This window comes from Scophthalmus maximus, chromosome 8, assembly GCF_022379125.1.
Source record: "Scophthalmus maximus strain ysfricsl-2021 chromosome 8, ASM2237912v1, whole genome shotgun sequence".
NCBI lineage: Eukaryota > Metazoa > Chordata > Actinopteri > Pleuronectiformes > Scophthalmidae > Scophthalmus > Scophthalmus maximus.
The window spans coordinates 8,628,450-8,645,449 of NC_061522.1; the positions used below are offsets into that span (position 1 = coordinate 8,628,450).

Below are 17,000 nucleotides of genomic sequence, written 5' to 3' on the forward strand. Positions count from 1 at the left end.
TGTGAACTGTAGTATTTACACTATGTCTCTCTTTCTCTACCTCTTTCATCTATTTCTATCTTGTTCACACAAACACTCATACCATCTTATATAACAGCTGTTGCAGTTACTGTATGAGTGTAATTTTGTCAAGACTTATGTCATCGGTGCTATGAAGCAGGAAAGATGTGTGTTCATACACAAGGACATACATTCATTGCCTCAAACGTTGTAGCTCCACCACATAGGTCAATTCTCAGAATCTGCCAAGATTATTTTCCCTGAATCCCTTGCCATCTCTTGACGTTTGACAATGTTCACATTTTCAAGCAGGCTAAGCTTTTTAATGTTCAGCAATTAATAGCACATCTCCGAAAAACTAGCCAAGTAAAGTGCTCTATTTGGAAAAATGCCGAAGTCTCATCTGAGAAATTCTGCCAGGGGTTATTGTAAAATATCTATTGGTAATATTTGTTGTTTTACATTTGTGCCCCTTTTCTACCACTGTCAACTAAAATGCATCATTAGTTAAGAGTGCCCTAAATGACACAGTAGTAGTTTATTAAAGAGCATTTCACCATTTATATTTAAAGTTGAAACAGGTTGGGCTTCCTTTAATACTTTCTAACATATGATATGACTAATATTTAATGTAACAGGTTATCCTTAGGATCCCACTAACATAGATCACGATTAATATGCAACCTGTCCAATGAAAGAATCTCAAGCTCAATGTTAGTGTCAAATCACACTCCAACAAAACCTCTCATTAACATTTTACATCTTTAAATGATGAAAGTCATGCTGAGATAAATGCCTTCTAACCACTTTGCCCACTGTCATGTTGTTTGAATAATAATCAAATTTGCAGGGCTGATTTATTAAAAAAAAGGAGATTGAAAAGATGTGTGTGTGTGTGTGTGTGTGTGTGTGTGTGTGTGTGTGTGTGTGTGTGTGTGTGTGTCTGTCCGTTAGTTAGTTACATGTTGCTCTAGGGGGCTCTGAATTTCATGAGCAGAAAAACTTGCCCTTACAAACTAACCCCTGCTCTTTCTTTTTCTTTGACCACGCTGATTATGCACAATCAATAATGGTTTGTATTTTTGTCTTCTCTCTTGTGGGGCATCTAGGATACTGCAGGCAAGGTGCTAGACCGCTGGACCATCATGTCCCGAGAAGAAGAGATCATCACCCTGCAGCAGTTCCTGCGCTTTGGTGAGACCAAATCCATTGTGGAGCTGATGGCCATTCAGGAGAAGGAAGGTCAGGCAGTAACAGTTCCCTCCTCCAAGACAGACTCCGGTATTAGGACGTTCATTGAAAGCAACAATAGGACCCGCAGCCCTGGACTCCTGACACATCTGGAAAACAGTAGCCCATCAAGCATTCACCATTTCGAGAATATCCCCAACAGTCTAGCCTTCCTCCTGCCCTTCCAATACATTAACCCAGTGTCTGCTCCAATGCTCGGTTTGCCCCCTAATGGCCTGCCTATGGAACAGTCCGCCCTCCGACTCCGGGAGCCCAGCCTGCCAAACCAAGGTGAACAGGTGGAAACCAGTGAGTCAGAAGTGTCCCTGTCACCCTTCCGAACAGGCCAGAGCCCAAGCCGTGGAGCCTTGGGATCCATGAACAACATTGAACCGAAGACAGAGCCCAACAACAGGGCATCACCCATCTCGCCAACCCCTTCCACCCAGCAAGGTCAACAACAGCAGCAACAGCAGACACAACTCCAGCAGCAACAGGGCCAACAGCAGTCACAGAATCAACCTCAGCAGTCCAACAGCTTGAGTGACCACCAGGTCCACCACCACCACTTTATAAAGGACGAGCAGTCTAAAACAATCACCCATGCTTCTTTTTCCTCAAAGATGCATCGCATGCGTCGCATGGGTTCCACTTCACGCAAGGGTCGTGTGTGCTGCAACTCTTGTGGCAAAACCTTTTATGACAAAGGCACACTTAAGATACATTATAATGCTGTACACTTGAAGATTAAACACCGTTGCACCATTGACGGTTGCAATATGGTCTTCAGCTCACTTCGCAGCCGCAACCGCCACAGTGCCAATCCCAACCCAAGGCTGCACATGCCGATGCTGCGCAATAACCGTGACAAGGACCTCATCCGTGCCACTTCAAATACTGGTACACCTGTTATCTCAAGCACCAAGAACGGTAGCTTCACACTCACCAGCCCTGGAAGGCCACCACTGGGTTTCACTACTCCACCAGTAGACTCTATGCTTCAGTCACCCCTGCAAAGTCCATTGGTGTTTCCCTCCCTGAAGTCAGTGCAACCAGTCCAGCCAGTGCCCCCATTCTACCGTACACTCCTGTCCCCTGCTGACCTCGTCAGTCCTCCAGTATCACTGCCCACCAGCCCCATACTGCCCACCACCACAAACAGTACCACCCTGATGGACCAGCAACAGCAGATCCTGGCTGCTGCAGCTGCGGCGTCACATAATAATGTTCATATGTCAGAGGCAGTACACTTGTCTCACCGCTTACATACACCTGCCAATCATGACCTCAACAGTGGCAACAGTGACCCGACGCCAAAAAAGAAGCCTCGTAAATCTAGCATGCCAGTTAAGATTGAGAAGGAAGTTATTGACGTGGCAGATGATTATGATGACAAAGATGAGGATGATGAAGATAACATCCACCACAATCACCACCATCACCAGTCATCCCTACTTCACAACAATATCAAAATCAATGGGAATTGTAACAGCAACAACAGTGGCAGTGGTAATGGGAACCACAGTGGTGGTAGTGGGCAGCAATCCCCTTCTCAGGATGAGATGAGCCCTGGCTTAGCTCTGAGGGGCATGATGAGACAGAGTGAAGATGAGTGCCGGGAAGGGACTGGTAGTGACAGCAGGGGTGGTAATGATCTGCGAGGCTCTGGTGAATTACGTTGCATGGACAGCTTCACCTCTGAAGACCAGGACCTTGAGAGAGACTTTGAGAACGAATCTGAAACCTCAGATTCGAAGAGGTTCTACCGTGATGAGCTCATGGATGTAGAGGAACAGCATAAACACAGCAGGGGTGGAAGAGGTCTGGACAAGGAACATGATGACGAGGGTAGTGAGGAAGCCCTTTTGAGAAAGGAAATGGAAGGCAAGGGCCATTCCTCACCCTCTCCTCACCATCTCCCCATGAAGATCAAGGAAGAACTCAATGATCCTACCTATGACATGTTCTGCATGGGCCAGTATGGCATTTATAATGGAGGCATGGCAGCAGCTGCTGCTGCTGCTGCAAGTATGGCTGCCCTGCATGAGAGCTTCATGTCTTCGATGGGCTACTGTGCAAGTCCACCCAAATTCCCATCTTCTCAATCACCAGAGGGAGATCCATGCTCAAGTCCTGACCCCAAGATCTGCTATGTCTGTAAGAAGAGCTTCAAGAGCTCCTATAGCATGAAACTGCACTACAAGAATGTGCACCTCAAAGAGATGCATGTGTGCACTGTGGCTGGCTGCAATGCGGCTTTCCCCTCCCGGCGGAGTCGAGACAGGTTAGTGCCAGAATTTGGTTATATAAAGTTTTTGTATTAATGTACTTGTGACAGTCACAGGTATGTTCAATGGAAATGTTGTCTTTATTTTCTAATATAATTAAAAAACTGGCACCATATAACTCCACAGAATACAATAGAACATTTTATAGCTATCACCGTTGTATAAAAGCCATGTGAAACCAAGTTCCATAGATATAAGCATTTTCTGTGTGAAATGTCTGTTCATGTGATGTAAATAAAAATGCAGTATTTCATTACTGCATGATATTTAACAGCGTAGGCTACCACTTAACATCTGTTAACTAATGGAACACTGAAAAATGGATTCAGGGACATCTGCTCCTCGTCAAGTCAAAGTTCAGAAAAGTAGGGTGTCAGGATGAGAAGCGCACACGCACACATACACACACACACACACATACACACACACACACACACACACACACACTAGGCCTTTCCGCAAACCCTCCAGCTGCAGTGTGTTGTTTACTTGCCCTCACCACCTCACCTTGTCACAGGGCGGCGAAGGCGCATATATTAACATAGACAGCAGTTTGTCAAACCACTGCATCTATTAGCGCATTAGGAGGTGAGGCTAGCCAAGCTCACCTGGGCTTGTTAGCACATATCAGTCCCACACACTCACTCCGCAGAATATATATACACTGCAGCCGCACAGGCAGCAGGTTGATACGTTAATACATGCAGGAGGTACATACACATCACTAGTGCCTTGGGCTAGTACAGGCTCCATAAGGGATTATAAACAACTTTTTTTTGTTGTTTTTTTGCATCATGGGGGTGACTTAAGAGTTAAATTGACCAGCATTCAGTCATGTTCATTAAGAAAATTCTCTTTCACAAGCCTTTATATATAGCTAGTAGCAATAGCCATATCCATAATCATCATATTCCCTTGTCAGTCAAGTAAAAAGAAAAAATCAAGGCTACTTTACTGAATTATCCAGTCACTCAGCACAGCAGGCATATCATGTAAAATGACCCTTTAAAACTAATTGTAAATGCACCCCCCCCCCCCCCTCCCCAAAATACACAGCCATAAACAGAACTCTGCTTCTATACAGCAGTCTTACTCATTCTGTTTGTTGGCAAAAAATAATTTCTCTTGTAATATCCATGACAAGTGAGAGTTTCCGTTAGGGGCAAGTAGTAACTTACTGAATGCTTCCAAGTAATAATGATAATAATCATTTTATTTTTTATAGAATATGTATATGACAAATGGAAAACAAATCTTCCCAGACAGAGCTTTAGATTTTTCTTCAGTGTTTTCTTTCGGCCTCACAGTGGTTCTGCCCCCCTCCTCCATAATCGCTCACCTCTGTCCTCCCAAAACTTGCTGCTCCTTTTCCACCTCGAAGCCTTTTATTGCATTTGTTGTTTCAGTGGCATATGTTCCTACCAATGTTTGGTCATCAGCAGCATGTAAATAGAGCAGGTGATCCTGGGACCCCATCAGAATGGATGTGGGAGGGGAACAGGGGGAGCAGAAACAGGTGACAGGTTCGCATTAGTGAAGGTGCAACCATGCTGCTCACCTGATGCAGCTGTGCCGACAGTGGCAAGATGACAGGAGGTATTATTTTAGTATCCCCTGCCTGAAAGTGTACTGCCACAAGTGATTCTGTTAGTTCCCTTCTTTAGAAATAGAAAATGCCTGAGGCCCGATAGGCCTGCTGTGTAACACACAGGCGCGCGCGCACACACACACACACACACACACACACACACACACACAGAGGGGAAGATTCGACTACACCGCACAGAGCAAACACTTGAACATGAACTCTCCCAACTCTTTCTATATTCTCTCTCTTCCTGTGTCACTTTGGATGTGTTTGCGTGTATGCATGGGACAGCATTACTCCATGATGAGAAACACCAACATATAAATGCAATTCAAACACATAAAATGACAGAATATATAGGAGACAGAGATAACTTTGTGGCCAAGAGGGACAATTGCGAACATAATGCCTCTTTGAGTCAGGGGTGTAATGTGTAGCTCTGGGTGGGTGGGTGAGACCAAAGTACACTATGGTTTCCATACTTTTTCTGTGGGGGATAAATTCCTGATAGCATATGGGACATATTACGGTGCCGCTGGTTCGAACAGGGAACAAAACAGCAGAGGAGCGGCATCGCATAGCTAAAGGAATCCTGGGGCTTTGAGACGAGCCGGCCTCTGATCAAATCTGTCCCTGGATAATCCTCTAATGATATAATGCATGTTTGAGTGTAATGGTAGCAATAAAAGACGGAAATAATTTGGTTGTTTTCATGAGAGCATTTGCTCTGATAAGATTAAGAAACTGCATGTACAAAGATATTTGTGCAGAATAATGCTCTGGATGTTTATTACTAGTAAATTAGATCAAGTCAAATGATTTCTCCTAATATGATTTTCTTGTCAACAGTGATGGCAATAACAATTAATATTGCACAACACTTAAGTATTTTTCTTCAAAAAAATAAACAAACAAAGAACCATTAGAATAACAACCACATTGAATTTAAATAAGAAGAAGGTAAACCAGTTATTTGGCAGCGTTATAATATGCAGTCCTGCCTGGCTTCCTCTTCTCAATACCAGCTGTTGACATCGAGCAACGGGGAAGTCTTAAGTACCTCTGCATATCTGATGAGTGCAGTGACCGAGTGAAAAGCCAAAGGCAAGTACACACCATCAGAAACCGAGATCAAACGCTCCTCTGTCAAAGTAGAGGAAGAAAACGGAGAAGTCATTTGATCTGCAGAGGAAAACAACAGACACAATGACTTTGTCAGCGTAGGGCACGGCAAATGTGCTGCCGCAGAAAAAGTACCACTGGTGTTTGTTTAGTTTGAACTCCTGCCGATCTCTCACACACAGGCATACACAATCGTGTTTAAATGGATATTGTACAGCCTCGCACAGCTATACAGGAAAGGATAATTCATCGTGCCCTTGAGCAAGCATGTAATGTGTGTGTTTCTGAGTGTAAAACAGAGTGCAATATCAGTGTGTGTGTGTGTGTGTGTGTGTGTGTGTGTGTGTTGATGCGGGGGACTTTACAGTGGGGTGTTTTATCCCAGCCTCCTGGCTGCCTGCTGCATGTAGGTAAATGATTGCATATTTATTGTTGGGAGCGAGCAGCGCTGGCTGAAGTGTTGAAGAAGGTGCGTGATTAACTGCTGGAAAGGAGCACATACCAGTAATCATCACCATTATTAGCCTCGTTAATCATATTTTCTAACCCGGTGACAAGACTTGCCTTACTTATCTCAATTGTATCAGCCCGTAATGCCCCTTCTGTTTTTTAACCCTCACGCCAGCATTGTATCCGGCTCCCAATATGTAGCATTAGTAAATAGGTGTCCTCCCTTTTCTACATTCCCATAGTGCAGCAGTGCACAGCCAGTCGTCCCAGCATGGGCCACTGCTAACGGAGAGTGAAGGTTAATTATGCTGGAGAGTCTCTTTCCTCCCCGCTCCTTGTCCCTCGGCCCCCACACAGCATGTGGGCCCGGCTCCGCGGCTCCACAATCAGCTCTCTTTTTGTCTCTAGTAAACAAAGGGCACGCTGCTTTTAGAGAGAATATATTAGCGAACGACACTTAACCCAGTTCAAATATGTGCTGATTAAAAGATGGAAACTTAAAACATTACACCCCTTTGTTTCCTCTCTGGTGTATTTCGCAGAGATTAAGGGGAGTTATTTCATTCTGACACCCACATAAGAACACTGTCATCGGTTTCAAGTATCTTTTAAATCATTACTTGTACATAATGTTCTCGTGTGATATTGAATGCATTTTTAATGTGTATCCACTCTTTTACTTGAGGATATTCAAATCTTGTTTTTTTGTGTAGTTTATGGTGGTGAGCTGACTGAAACAAGGCAGAGGAGATGTAACAGTGACAGAGAGTGATAAATGTAACTGAAACTCTTGTCCTCCCACGTGCACCCAAAACCTCATAACACGGCCCAAACGACAGGAAAGACAAAGAACCACTGGTGTCGGTTCAATACCACTCCGCTTTCCATCTTATTTACACATTATGAGTCATTTAGACGACGTACACACACGAGAACGCACACATGCACACGCTGACACAAAAACAAGGGCAAGGGCCATCAGATGATTAACGGCAGTTGGGACAGGCACACACTCACTCTGCCTCCTCTGCACAGTCAAAACTGGGCTCTCTGGAGGCCTCCCCCATCTTTTGGGCGAAGATGAGACTGTCAAATTGGTTTGCCAGCCACATTACTGGCCAACAGGGAGGTAGAGATGGAGGGGAGGGGCAGGGGGGCGGCTAAGGAGCTGGGTTTGGGGGAGGAAAGATAGAACATACTGAGGTGGAGGGGAGTGGGGAAATGGGGCAGAAAGTCTAAATCTGATAAATGATGGGATAAGTGCATTATACCCCCTGTGTGTAGATTCAGCTGACTTATTGTGATTATTTAGGGCAAGGGAGCATTGCCAACACAGTAGCTCAACGATGTTTGTGCAAATAATCATAAACTGGACTCTTTCTCTCCTCTTCAGCTATTGAGATCAAATGATTTCCAAATGGTTACAAATGATTTTTCATAAAGTGAACTTTTCCTGTGCATCGATTTTATTTGCATACATCTGTAAAATGGATAAAGATCCTGGTGGTAATTGTGAATATTTTTAGATAGACAGATGCATTGAGATGTTGTTGTTATTTTCTGACAATGTGGTGTGAATTTTGAGTATTTCAGAACGGCTACTCTAGCTATAGCACATACTACTTACTGCATGATGTTTAGCATGTTTGACTTTAATATCTTAAACTGAGATAGCAATGGTTAACTTAGAGCTTATTAGCAGTGAGTCGGTGTTGTATTAGAGACATGTTGCAAAGGACCTGCCTACTTGAGCATCATCAACAGCATCCTGAACTTCAGGATCCATGGCCCCTATTCTGCCGGTGTCCCTGCAGAAATCCATTCTTATCCATTCTTTTATGTATCGATCCCCGATTATGGCATTTCCCTGACATTCCTGAAGCATTCTGGCCACAGCCGAGTGTTCACATATGTATTTGACTATAGACAGGGATACAGGCTCAGCGCCACGGACATTGAATCATGACTCCCATACTCTAGCCATAAGCGAACACCATCTGGGTGCAACTGTACTATCAAAGGATAAAAAAGAACAAAGGATTTATATAGTCTTTTTGATCGAAGTCCTGCTATATGGAGGTAGTATATTTTCTGTTTTTCACACACACACGCAAAAAGAAAAACCCAAGCACGTGCAAACACACACACACACACACACACACACACACACACATGCAGTGACAGCCACGGCCAATCGATTTGCTGCGCTCTCTCTCTCCTCAATGCTGACGATGCTCGAGTGGACGGGCTCCTGGTTGCTTGGTTCACAGAAAAGGGTCCCTCAAATGAATGTATTTTTACCTCTTGCAGGACAATGTCGGATAGGGAGGTAAATAATTAAAGGAAAGGGACCCTTTTTGACTGCATCAACCCTGCCACTGCTGGTAAGCTCTACTATCCATTGTGACTCCATCTTTGCCCGTCCTGCTAAGGATGACCCCCACTTTTTTTTTTCCTCCACACATGCCCTCCCTGCATGGAAACCCTTCACATTAAAAGGCACTGAGTGTTTGCATTTTTTTTGTTATTTGATGTAAGTACTGACCTGATTTGAGAGGAGTGGGCCTTATGTATGTCCAATCTGACACTGGTCATTAGTTGCTTAAGTTTCCTTTCTGTGTTCTGCAGTTTTGTTGTGACATTGTGTGCCGTGGGTCCCCTTTTTCTTTGTCCAACTTGGCAACTGTGAAATTGGAGCAAAAAGGCGTATGAATTCGATTTTTCAAGCCCATTTCTCCTCCCATCCTTTAGCATGGCTTTGTATGCTGACTGAAATCCTCACTAATTGTAGCCTGGCTTTAGCATGGCACTTGTTACGCACTTCCTTTCATCAGCTGTAACCCATTGTGTGATACAGTTTGCATTGTGTTGGGGAAAAAATGCCCATCTTAATTAAATCCAGGGCTACGTAAAGACATGTTCACTGAGGTGCTCGATTAAGCCACCTCCAATAGGGAGCGAATGCGATAATGCTGTCAGGGCCTAGTGCTAATATGCTATCCAGTTCCCCTCGATTATCACATTACCACAGCTCGAATCAATTGATAAACTCCCATTCAATATGGTGGAGTATTTAATTGAGTCAGAGTCTATTGGATTTGAGGGCTGTGCAGTGCAGACATGCTGACAGCAGTAAACACTAGCAGGGTGCTCTCTCTCTCTGTCTGTCTCTGTGCACTTTTCTGCGGAGGGCTGCAGGGTGGATTTTCTCTCCCTTTGTGAGTTTCTGTGTACGACTGATAGTAAGAACAATTACATATGTTGTACTTCCTAGATGTTTAATCTTCATAGCCTGGTACCATTTCACAGAAAGGTGATAAATTGATAATGTGAAAAAATTACTTAAGAGGATTTCATCACCTTGGCTCTTGTATTTGAGAGGTTATCTGTTCCACTACATTTTCAGTATTCTGATGTACAAAACTTTGTGTTTACCCACATTAGGCACAGCTCCAACATCAACCTGCACCGCAAACTGCTGACCAAAGAGCTGGACGACATTGTCCTGGACCCCCAACTCACGCCAATGCCCAAGGACCTGCGATCTGAGTTCCTGGCCAAGATCTACACTGGGCATCACATGGGCTTTGACCCTATGGCCGGGATGGGCATCGGAGGTGCCAGCCTTCGACACACCGGCCTGAACCACGATGTCCGTTCCGAGTATTCCCACCACCACCACCTCAGCCACAACTTCAAAAATCACCACACAAACGGCTTCTCCCAGGGCCAGCCAGATGACTACATGGTGCTGGACCTGAGCACCACGTCCAGTGTTCAATCCAGCAGCAGTGTCCACTCCTCACACGAATCAGATGAAGGCAGCGATGAAGGCATCCTATTGGATGACTTGGAGGAGGAGGATGGAGAAGAGGATGAGGAGGAGGGCAACAGTGAGGGAGAGGACTGCTCCCAGCGTGCTGACAGGAGGCAGCAGGATGAGACTGGAGAACTAAGAGCAGAAGGACGTGGTGAGGGGTTGGAACATCCCTCCTCACCATTCCTCCTTTCGTCCACCGGGGGCAGAAACGGCAGCAGTGGGATCCTCTGCAACATCTGCCACAAAATGTACAGCAACAAAGGGACCCTGCGTGTGCACTACAAGACTGTGCACCTGCGAGAGATGCACAAGTGCAGAATCCCCGGCTGCAACATGGTGTTCAGCTCTGTGCGCAGCCGTAACCGACACTCTCAGAACCCCAACCTCCATAAAAACATGCCCTTCTCAACAATAATAGACTAAATAATGACTTTCTACTCGACCCTCCTGTCAGTCTGCCCGCTCCTCCCTACATTTCTCATCCTTATTCCTCCTCAAATTAGCTTTTACCCCCAGCCCAGGGTCATCAAATACAAGCCAAGTGCTTGTATATGCCTCCTGCCCATCCTCTGTAAGTCATCGCAGGACATTTGTATGTCCTTCTATAAAAATTCATTGACTCTTAATGCAGTTTATAATTTTGACCTTTGACTTTACCTTCTTTGGAAGAACAGGATGACACTCTTGAGTACGGAGTTTGCTTTATAACAAAACTCCTGACTTGTTTTCATAACCCCCTGCATCTTTCCTTTCAGACTTCTCCCCACTTTGTTCTCATGTCCGTCTCCAAAGAATCTATTCAAATTCTTATTTGTGACTTTGCCTGCAGAAATAATAGTACTGAAAAAAATAGAGAAAATCTTCTTGTCGTATTTGTGTAATGATAGCTTTTAAATGAACCCCTTACAAAAGCATGACAGCTTCATTTGTAAATAATGTCCCAATAGGCTTTTGGTGTAAAAGAGTTGTGTTGATGGTTGTTTGCTTTTTTTTCCCTCAATCCTTATGGTTTTATGTTACAGTCCAGTACAATACTTCCAGCTATAGGCAAGAAAGAGGTAGCATCTTACTAGCTTGATTCATTTATGTTAGCTTCAACAATATGTTTTAAAACCGAGTCCTAGGAAAAAAATGAATATCATGTGACTTGCTTTATCTACTTGTTAGGTATTCAGAGGTTGCCGGCATGCTTTTTTAGGCTCCTACACTGATATCATTCTCTGTATTTCTATTGATTTTTTTTTTGTCTGTTATGTTTATGAGCTTTAGTATACTAATTCAGTTTTTGCACTTTGCATCTATACAAGGGGATGTGTAATATTATTATAATGAGGAGTTTTGCAATGGTGAAATTAGGTGTTGTTTGGGGTCATTGATGGCTACAGTGCCGAGGGAATTGACAGTACCTTCAACATACTTGTGCCAGTTCAGTTTTTGCACGTTCTCAGTTTCAAACATACTTTCACAACAGGAAACTTCCCCCCCCCGAACAAAGACTGAGATCTTCCCCTATCTCTAAAACAACAAACATTTTTCCAGAAAGTGTCTCCAAAGTGTCTCGCTTCAAAACTAAACCAGGTGTGACTGAATATAAACTGCTGTTTCACAAACACAAAGGAGTTAAATATTGATAAAGCCTCTCCGCTTAAGGTTTGAGGAGGCATTTGTGTATGGTTACCAGCTATGACCACGATTCTTGCAGCTGTTTGGTGAGGTAATCTGTGTGAAGCATGACATTATTGTGAAATTGTCAAGGTCAGGAATGAAAGAGCTCACGTTCCTTCTCACAAAAGGCATCTCAATGGAATATGACTGTCCCACAGATTTGAAAAAAGAAAAGAAAAGATGAAATAGTCCTTCAACTGTGACCAAAACAAGTGTTTTATCTTTAGAAAAAGATGCTTCAGTGTGACATTGTACTTAAATCATGGCCCATTGGATTGATATGATGCACTTGAGTCTTAAATCTTTTGCTGTGATATTTTTGGTATCGGTTTCCATTGCTGAGTGTTGGCTACAAAAATGTACTTTATGAAAAATGTAGCCAATTTCCTGGCTGTTGGTTGCAGCCATTCTTAACATGTCCATGACTGTCTTACGGTACAAATATTTCCAGTAACTGGGCAAAGTAGCCAAGGGAAGGGGTATTTATTGGTGGGTGATGTATCTTCACAGAGATGTTTTTGTCCAGTTTGAAAATATTTTTTTTTTTAAAGACAAAAAAATAGAGATTGTTCCTCAGTTTGATTTGTTTATCAATGTATTAGCAATACCATGTGTTACTAAACAATGACACCTTCTCTTACTTGACTGGTGCTACACACAGAGGGAAAAAAAAATATGCAGTGTTATGTGGTGTGCTGTACAGTATTCACAACAACTTACATCCATGACAGTGCTGAGCTCCATTTGTTTCATATTGACGCCATTTTTTTCCAATATAGACATGACCAATTCTGGTGAAACATTTCATGTCTTTTTTTTTTAAGACTCCACCTATATGACATACACAGTTCTCAGTCCTCTCTTCTCAGAGATAAAGGGAGCGAGACAGAGCGCCGCGGCTGATGGAAAGGTTGCAGAGGTGGCAGGCTGACTAGGGAGGAAAGGGTGACAGCAACGATCATTAAAATTGTGCTGCTTCTCCGTTACCTGGAGGCGTCCCTGCCATTCCAGCTTCTTCTGTCTAATATCTCACTTGTCACTTCGCTACACTCCCGGGCGCCGAGTTTGCTGACATGACAGTGACACAGACAGAGAGAGGAAAAGAAGGAGGACAGAGTGCGCACTCTGAACAATTCAATTAGACTCATTCAATTTAGCTGAATTCATCTATTCATTTTCATACGTGTGCGTATTCTTATTCGGGGTCGCTGGTAATCCAATTCAATTCCCTTTCCCTCATTCTGTTTTTCTCTTTGTCTGTCAGAGCAGAGTCATTTAACAAACGCCTTACCCATTTCTTCAACCCGCCACTCACTTCCCACCTCCACACCCCACAGCGCAGGTCCTACAGGGACACACACTAATAGTGTATGCTTAAGTTCACCGGACGGCCGTGGCATAGGAAAAAGGGATGGGTAATTGCCTGTTTATCCCAAGTGGAGGGAAAAATTGAGTACAGGAACCCCTGCCTTCTCCCAGGAGTGGGTTTCACTGAGGCGCTCGCTGCCTCGTTCACTCATTCAATCCCCCCCGGCCCTCGCTCTGGCAGAAATAAAAAAAGTGCTACTCCAGGAACCCTGCTGACAGCTGTCTCTCTAACACACACCCATACAAACACGCGCATGCGCACGGAGAAGAGTGGCACACGTTCACTACATACTTAACACTTGCTGGCAAGAAGGATGACAAGAACTAAATGACTTGTTCACCTCTAGAGATTGGAAGAGTCAGGGTCAGAGAAGAATATACCACAGGAAACAAAACTCGTCACGAGCATTAACATGCTGAAAGTCCATCAGGGAGGATAGCTAATAGCTAATACTTTGAGACATTTTACCGAAAGGGGAAAGAGATTGAATTAAGGAAATCTATAACTAGCCAATGAGCTCACACGATGAATTGAACTCGCCAGAATTGATAGAGCTGCACATACCCAACATATTAAAAGTTATTTGAGCAAAAAATGTGCTGTTCCCAATAAGCTCAGCTTCCATACCCTTTTTTTTTTGTTCTTAAATCTGAATAGTTTTCGGACTTGTTTTGCTTTGATGTGATTTTTCTTTTTACACATTCCTTCAGTCCTATTCTTTGCAATGCATTTCTCAAGCAGCGACCGCAGCGCATGACCTCTCTATCTGTGTACTCGTGTGCGCCAGACAGAGAGCCGAATATCACAGAAGAGATTCCCTCACAACACCCTTCTCCCTCCCCTTACGGGCCTGCTTCTGTGTCCTGCGCGGTGCTGGTCATGCCCGCAGAGCTCCGAGCTGCGAGACGCTGGAAACAGAGCTGAGAAAACACGCACACAAGCAACTGTCCAGCACAGCCAGGGAGACGGACTGCGAGAGAGCGAGAAGGCAGAGATGAAGGAGAGGCATTGGGCGTAGGAAGTGGTCTTTGCTGGAGCCTTGCAGCAGTCACTTAACAAGGCAGGGGAGGAAAAGAGAGGACCACAGGGAGAGAAGCGAGCAGGAGAGCAGCGGGGCCAGGACTCCCCAGGACTCATCAGCAGCTTCTCCTTGATTGCCTGCTGGAGAGCGATCGAGCCGCCCCTCACATTTCCACCCCACTCCCCTACACTCTATTCTCCTCTGAGAAATGACCCACCAATTTCCGCCACTCCGCCGAGACAGCCCCCCAATCCAATCGCTGTCTTTCTTACTTCTCCGGCCACATGGGCCCAGGTGCCTGATGCTACCTAGTGACCGAGCTGTGGGACGGCAAGACCAGGTCACTTAGAGCGCCTCATCGGCCCAGACTACTGAAGTGAATCTTTAATATTTGATTAGAGGAGCCTCGTCAGGCATCAATTATTCTGTAATTCTACATAGCACACAGAGGGAGCGGGAGATGGAGCAGCTGACCTGTTAATCACTGTCCGTTTCGTTCACGTCACTGAGTGTGTGTGTGTGTGTGTGTGTGTGAGGATGATCTGTCCAGTCAATGTAGCTCGTGGAACAAAAGTGGGATTAGAAGGTTTGGTGGGACATCATAAGAAATATGCAGATAGGAGAAAAATACACACATACATGGGTTTGTATAGATGCTTCAGTCTCACCCGTTATGCTCTTTAAAAGTAAATACCCTCATTAATTTGAACTGGAACCTGTGAAATGTCAGTGATCCTGAAAAAAAAAAATACTGTAAATTCATGAAGTGTTTTCTATTGTGCCAATCATATTTTACAGTCTTAAAATATAAATAAGCTTGAATTCACCTGGTGAATCTAGATTTTCTTTTTCTTTTTTTTTTCATTTGCATTTTTGTGTATCCAATGCATTTGTGTCTGTGTCTCAAAGAGCCCGTGCTGTGGCACTGGCCCTCGACAGCGTTGCATGGCTACATAGTCGCACTGCAAAGAACAAACACAGCAGAGGAGCTTGTATCCCTTTGGTGTCAAAACAGTGATTTGGAAGCCTCATGTACTCATGTAAAATACTGTACGTTACCTGAACAGGTGTTTCCCATTTGCAGACGGGAGGAAAAAGAAATGTCCTCTTTTTAAAAGACTCTTTTCTTTGTTTTTCTTTCCTTTTTGCCTTTCCTGTATTTGTTTCTGTATCATAACTGTCTATGGTTTTTGCATAAAATGCATAAGGGTTTTGGGATGTAAATGGAATTTTATTCATATTTTGTCCAAATACCTCTTGTAATTTGTATCAGAATTCTTGTACAATTTTTATATTAAAGATTTATCAGTCACTGGCATTTTGTCAGCACATTTTATTCATAGGTGAAGGACCTGGACTTATAAATAATCACTAAATTGTGTTATAGTATATTTAAAAATAATATGAAATTGAGGTAGCTTGAATTCAATAATGTAAAAAAAAGAATGAATGAATGTGTCAATCAAGCCATTTTAACAATACACTGATTTCAGCAGGTTTTACTGGGCACTTTAATTACCCTATGATAAAAATCATTGGGGAAATGGCTATCTTGCCCAATCAGTGGGCGATAAGATTAATAGAGTTATTAAAAGATGTATGAGAAGAAGGCGCTGCTGGTTTAAGCAAATTAGCAAGATGGTCACTGATGGAGGGAAACAAAGGACATGCACCTTTGTCTGATCATAAGCTGAAATTAAATTAAAAGCACTTGTGAAGGTGATATTTTAAACTACATGTACAAAAAAACGTAGAAAACTAAATATATTGATATTGATTGCTTTTTTATGCCTCTACAAACCATCAATGTTTTCATTGTTGACTCGACATAAAATATCATATGAGTATACACATCTATGAATATTTTAAGAAAGAAAAAAAAAAGCGTGAACAGTTTAACAACGACGTGACACTGAAGACAGAAACTGACAAGGACAGACAAATGCAGGGGTCACTCTGCAAACGGCGACCTGTGCTGACATCATTTGCTGTGACCGCAGTTCAAATTACAAATTGATATGAGCTCCAGCAGCGATGTCATGTTTGCTCTGGTAACCAACGGGAACATAACGCCGCCGCCCTCCTCTCTAAAAAAAAAAAAGTGAAGGAGTGACACGGGCCCTATTGACCTTGAATTAGACACCACTCCTCTTTGTCACACACCAGTTCCTTGATGCCCTGTCATTGTTGATAACAGCACACGCACACGCACACACACACACACGCACGCACGCACGCACGCACGCACGCACACACACTTCAGAATAATAGCACTGCATTGCATTGATTATATGCAGGCTTAGTAAGAGATACTCCCCCACTTCTCAGAGATGTCCTCACCACCCATCTTAGACACACACACACACACACACACACACACACACACACACACACACACCCCTCCATGGTGACAGTCTCCGACCGAGGAGGGAGGGAGGGTTGCTGTC

The 17,000-nt window shown here is 43.8% G+C and overlaps 1 protein-coding gene and 1 long non-coding RNA gene across 7 annotated transcripts in view; one reads left to right on the forward strand and one right to left on the reverse strand.

The window, feature by feature from the left end:
- bnc2 (basonuclin 2) overlaps nucleotides 1–15,869 on the forward strand; it is a 156,321-nt gene extending 140,452 nt beyond the window's left edge. For 4 of the 5 annotated variants that reach the window (XM_035637451.2, XM_035637449.2, XM_035637452.2 and 1 more), the window contains 2 exons: nucleotides 1,110–3,514; nucleotides 10,123–15,869. In XM_035637451.2, the coding sequence (XP_035493344.2) occupies nucleotides 1,110–3,514; nucleotides 10,123–10,921 (3,204 nt within the window). In that variant the 3' untranslated portion in view covers nucleotides 10,922–15,869. Of the gene's footprint in view, nucleotides 1–1,109; nucleotides 3,515–8,988; nucleotides 9,063–10,122 lie in introns of all 5 variants that reach the window. The other variant, XM_035637454.2, reaches the window with a different exon arrangement.
- LOC124850483 overlaps nucleotides 1–17,000 on the reverse strand; it is a 151,552-nt gene that overhangs the window by 64,310 nt on the left and 70,242 nt on the right. The window lies entirely within an intron of this gene.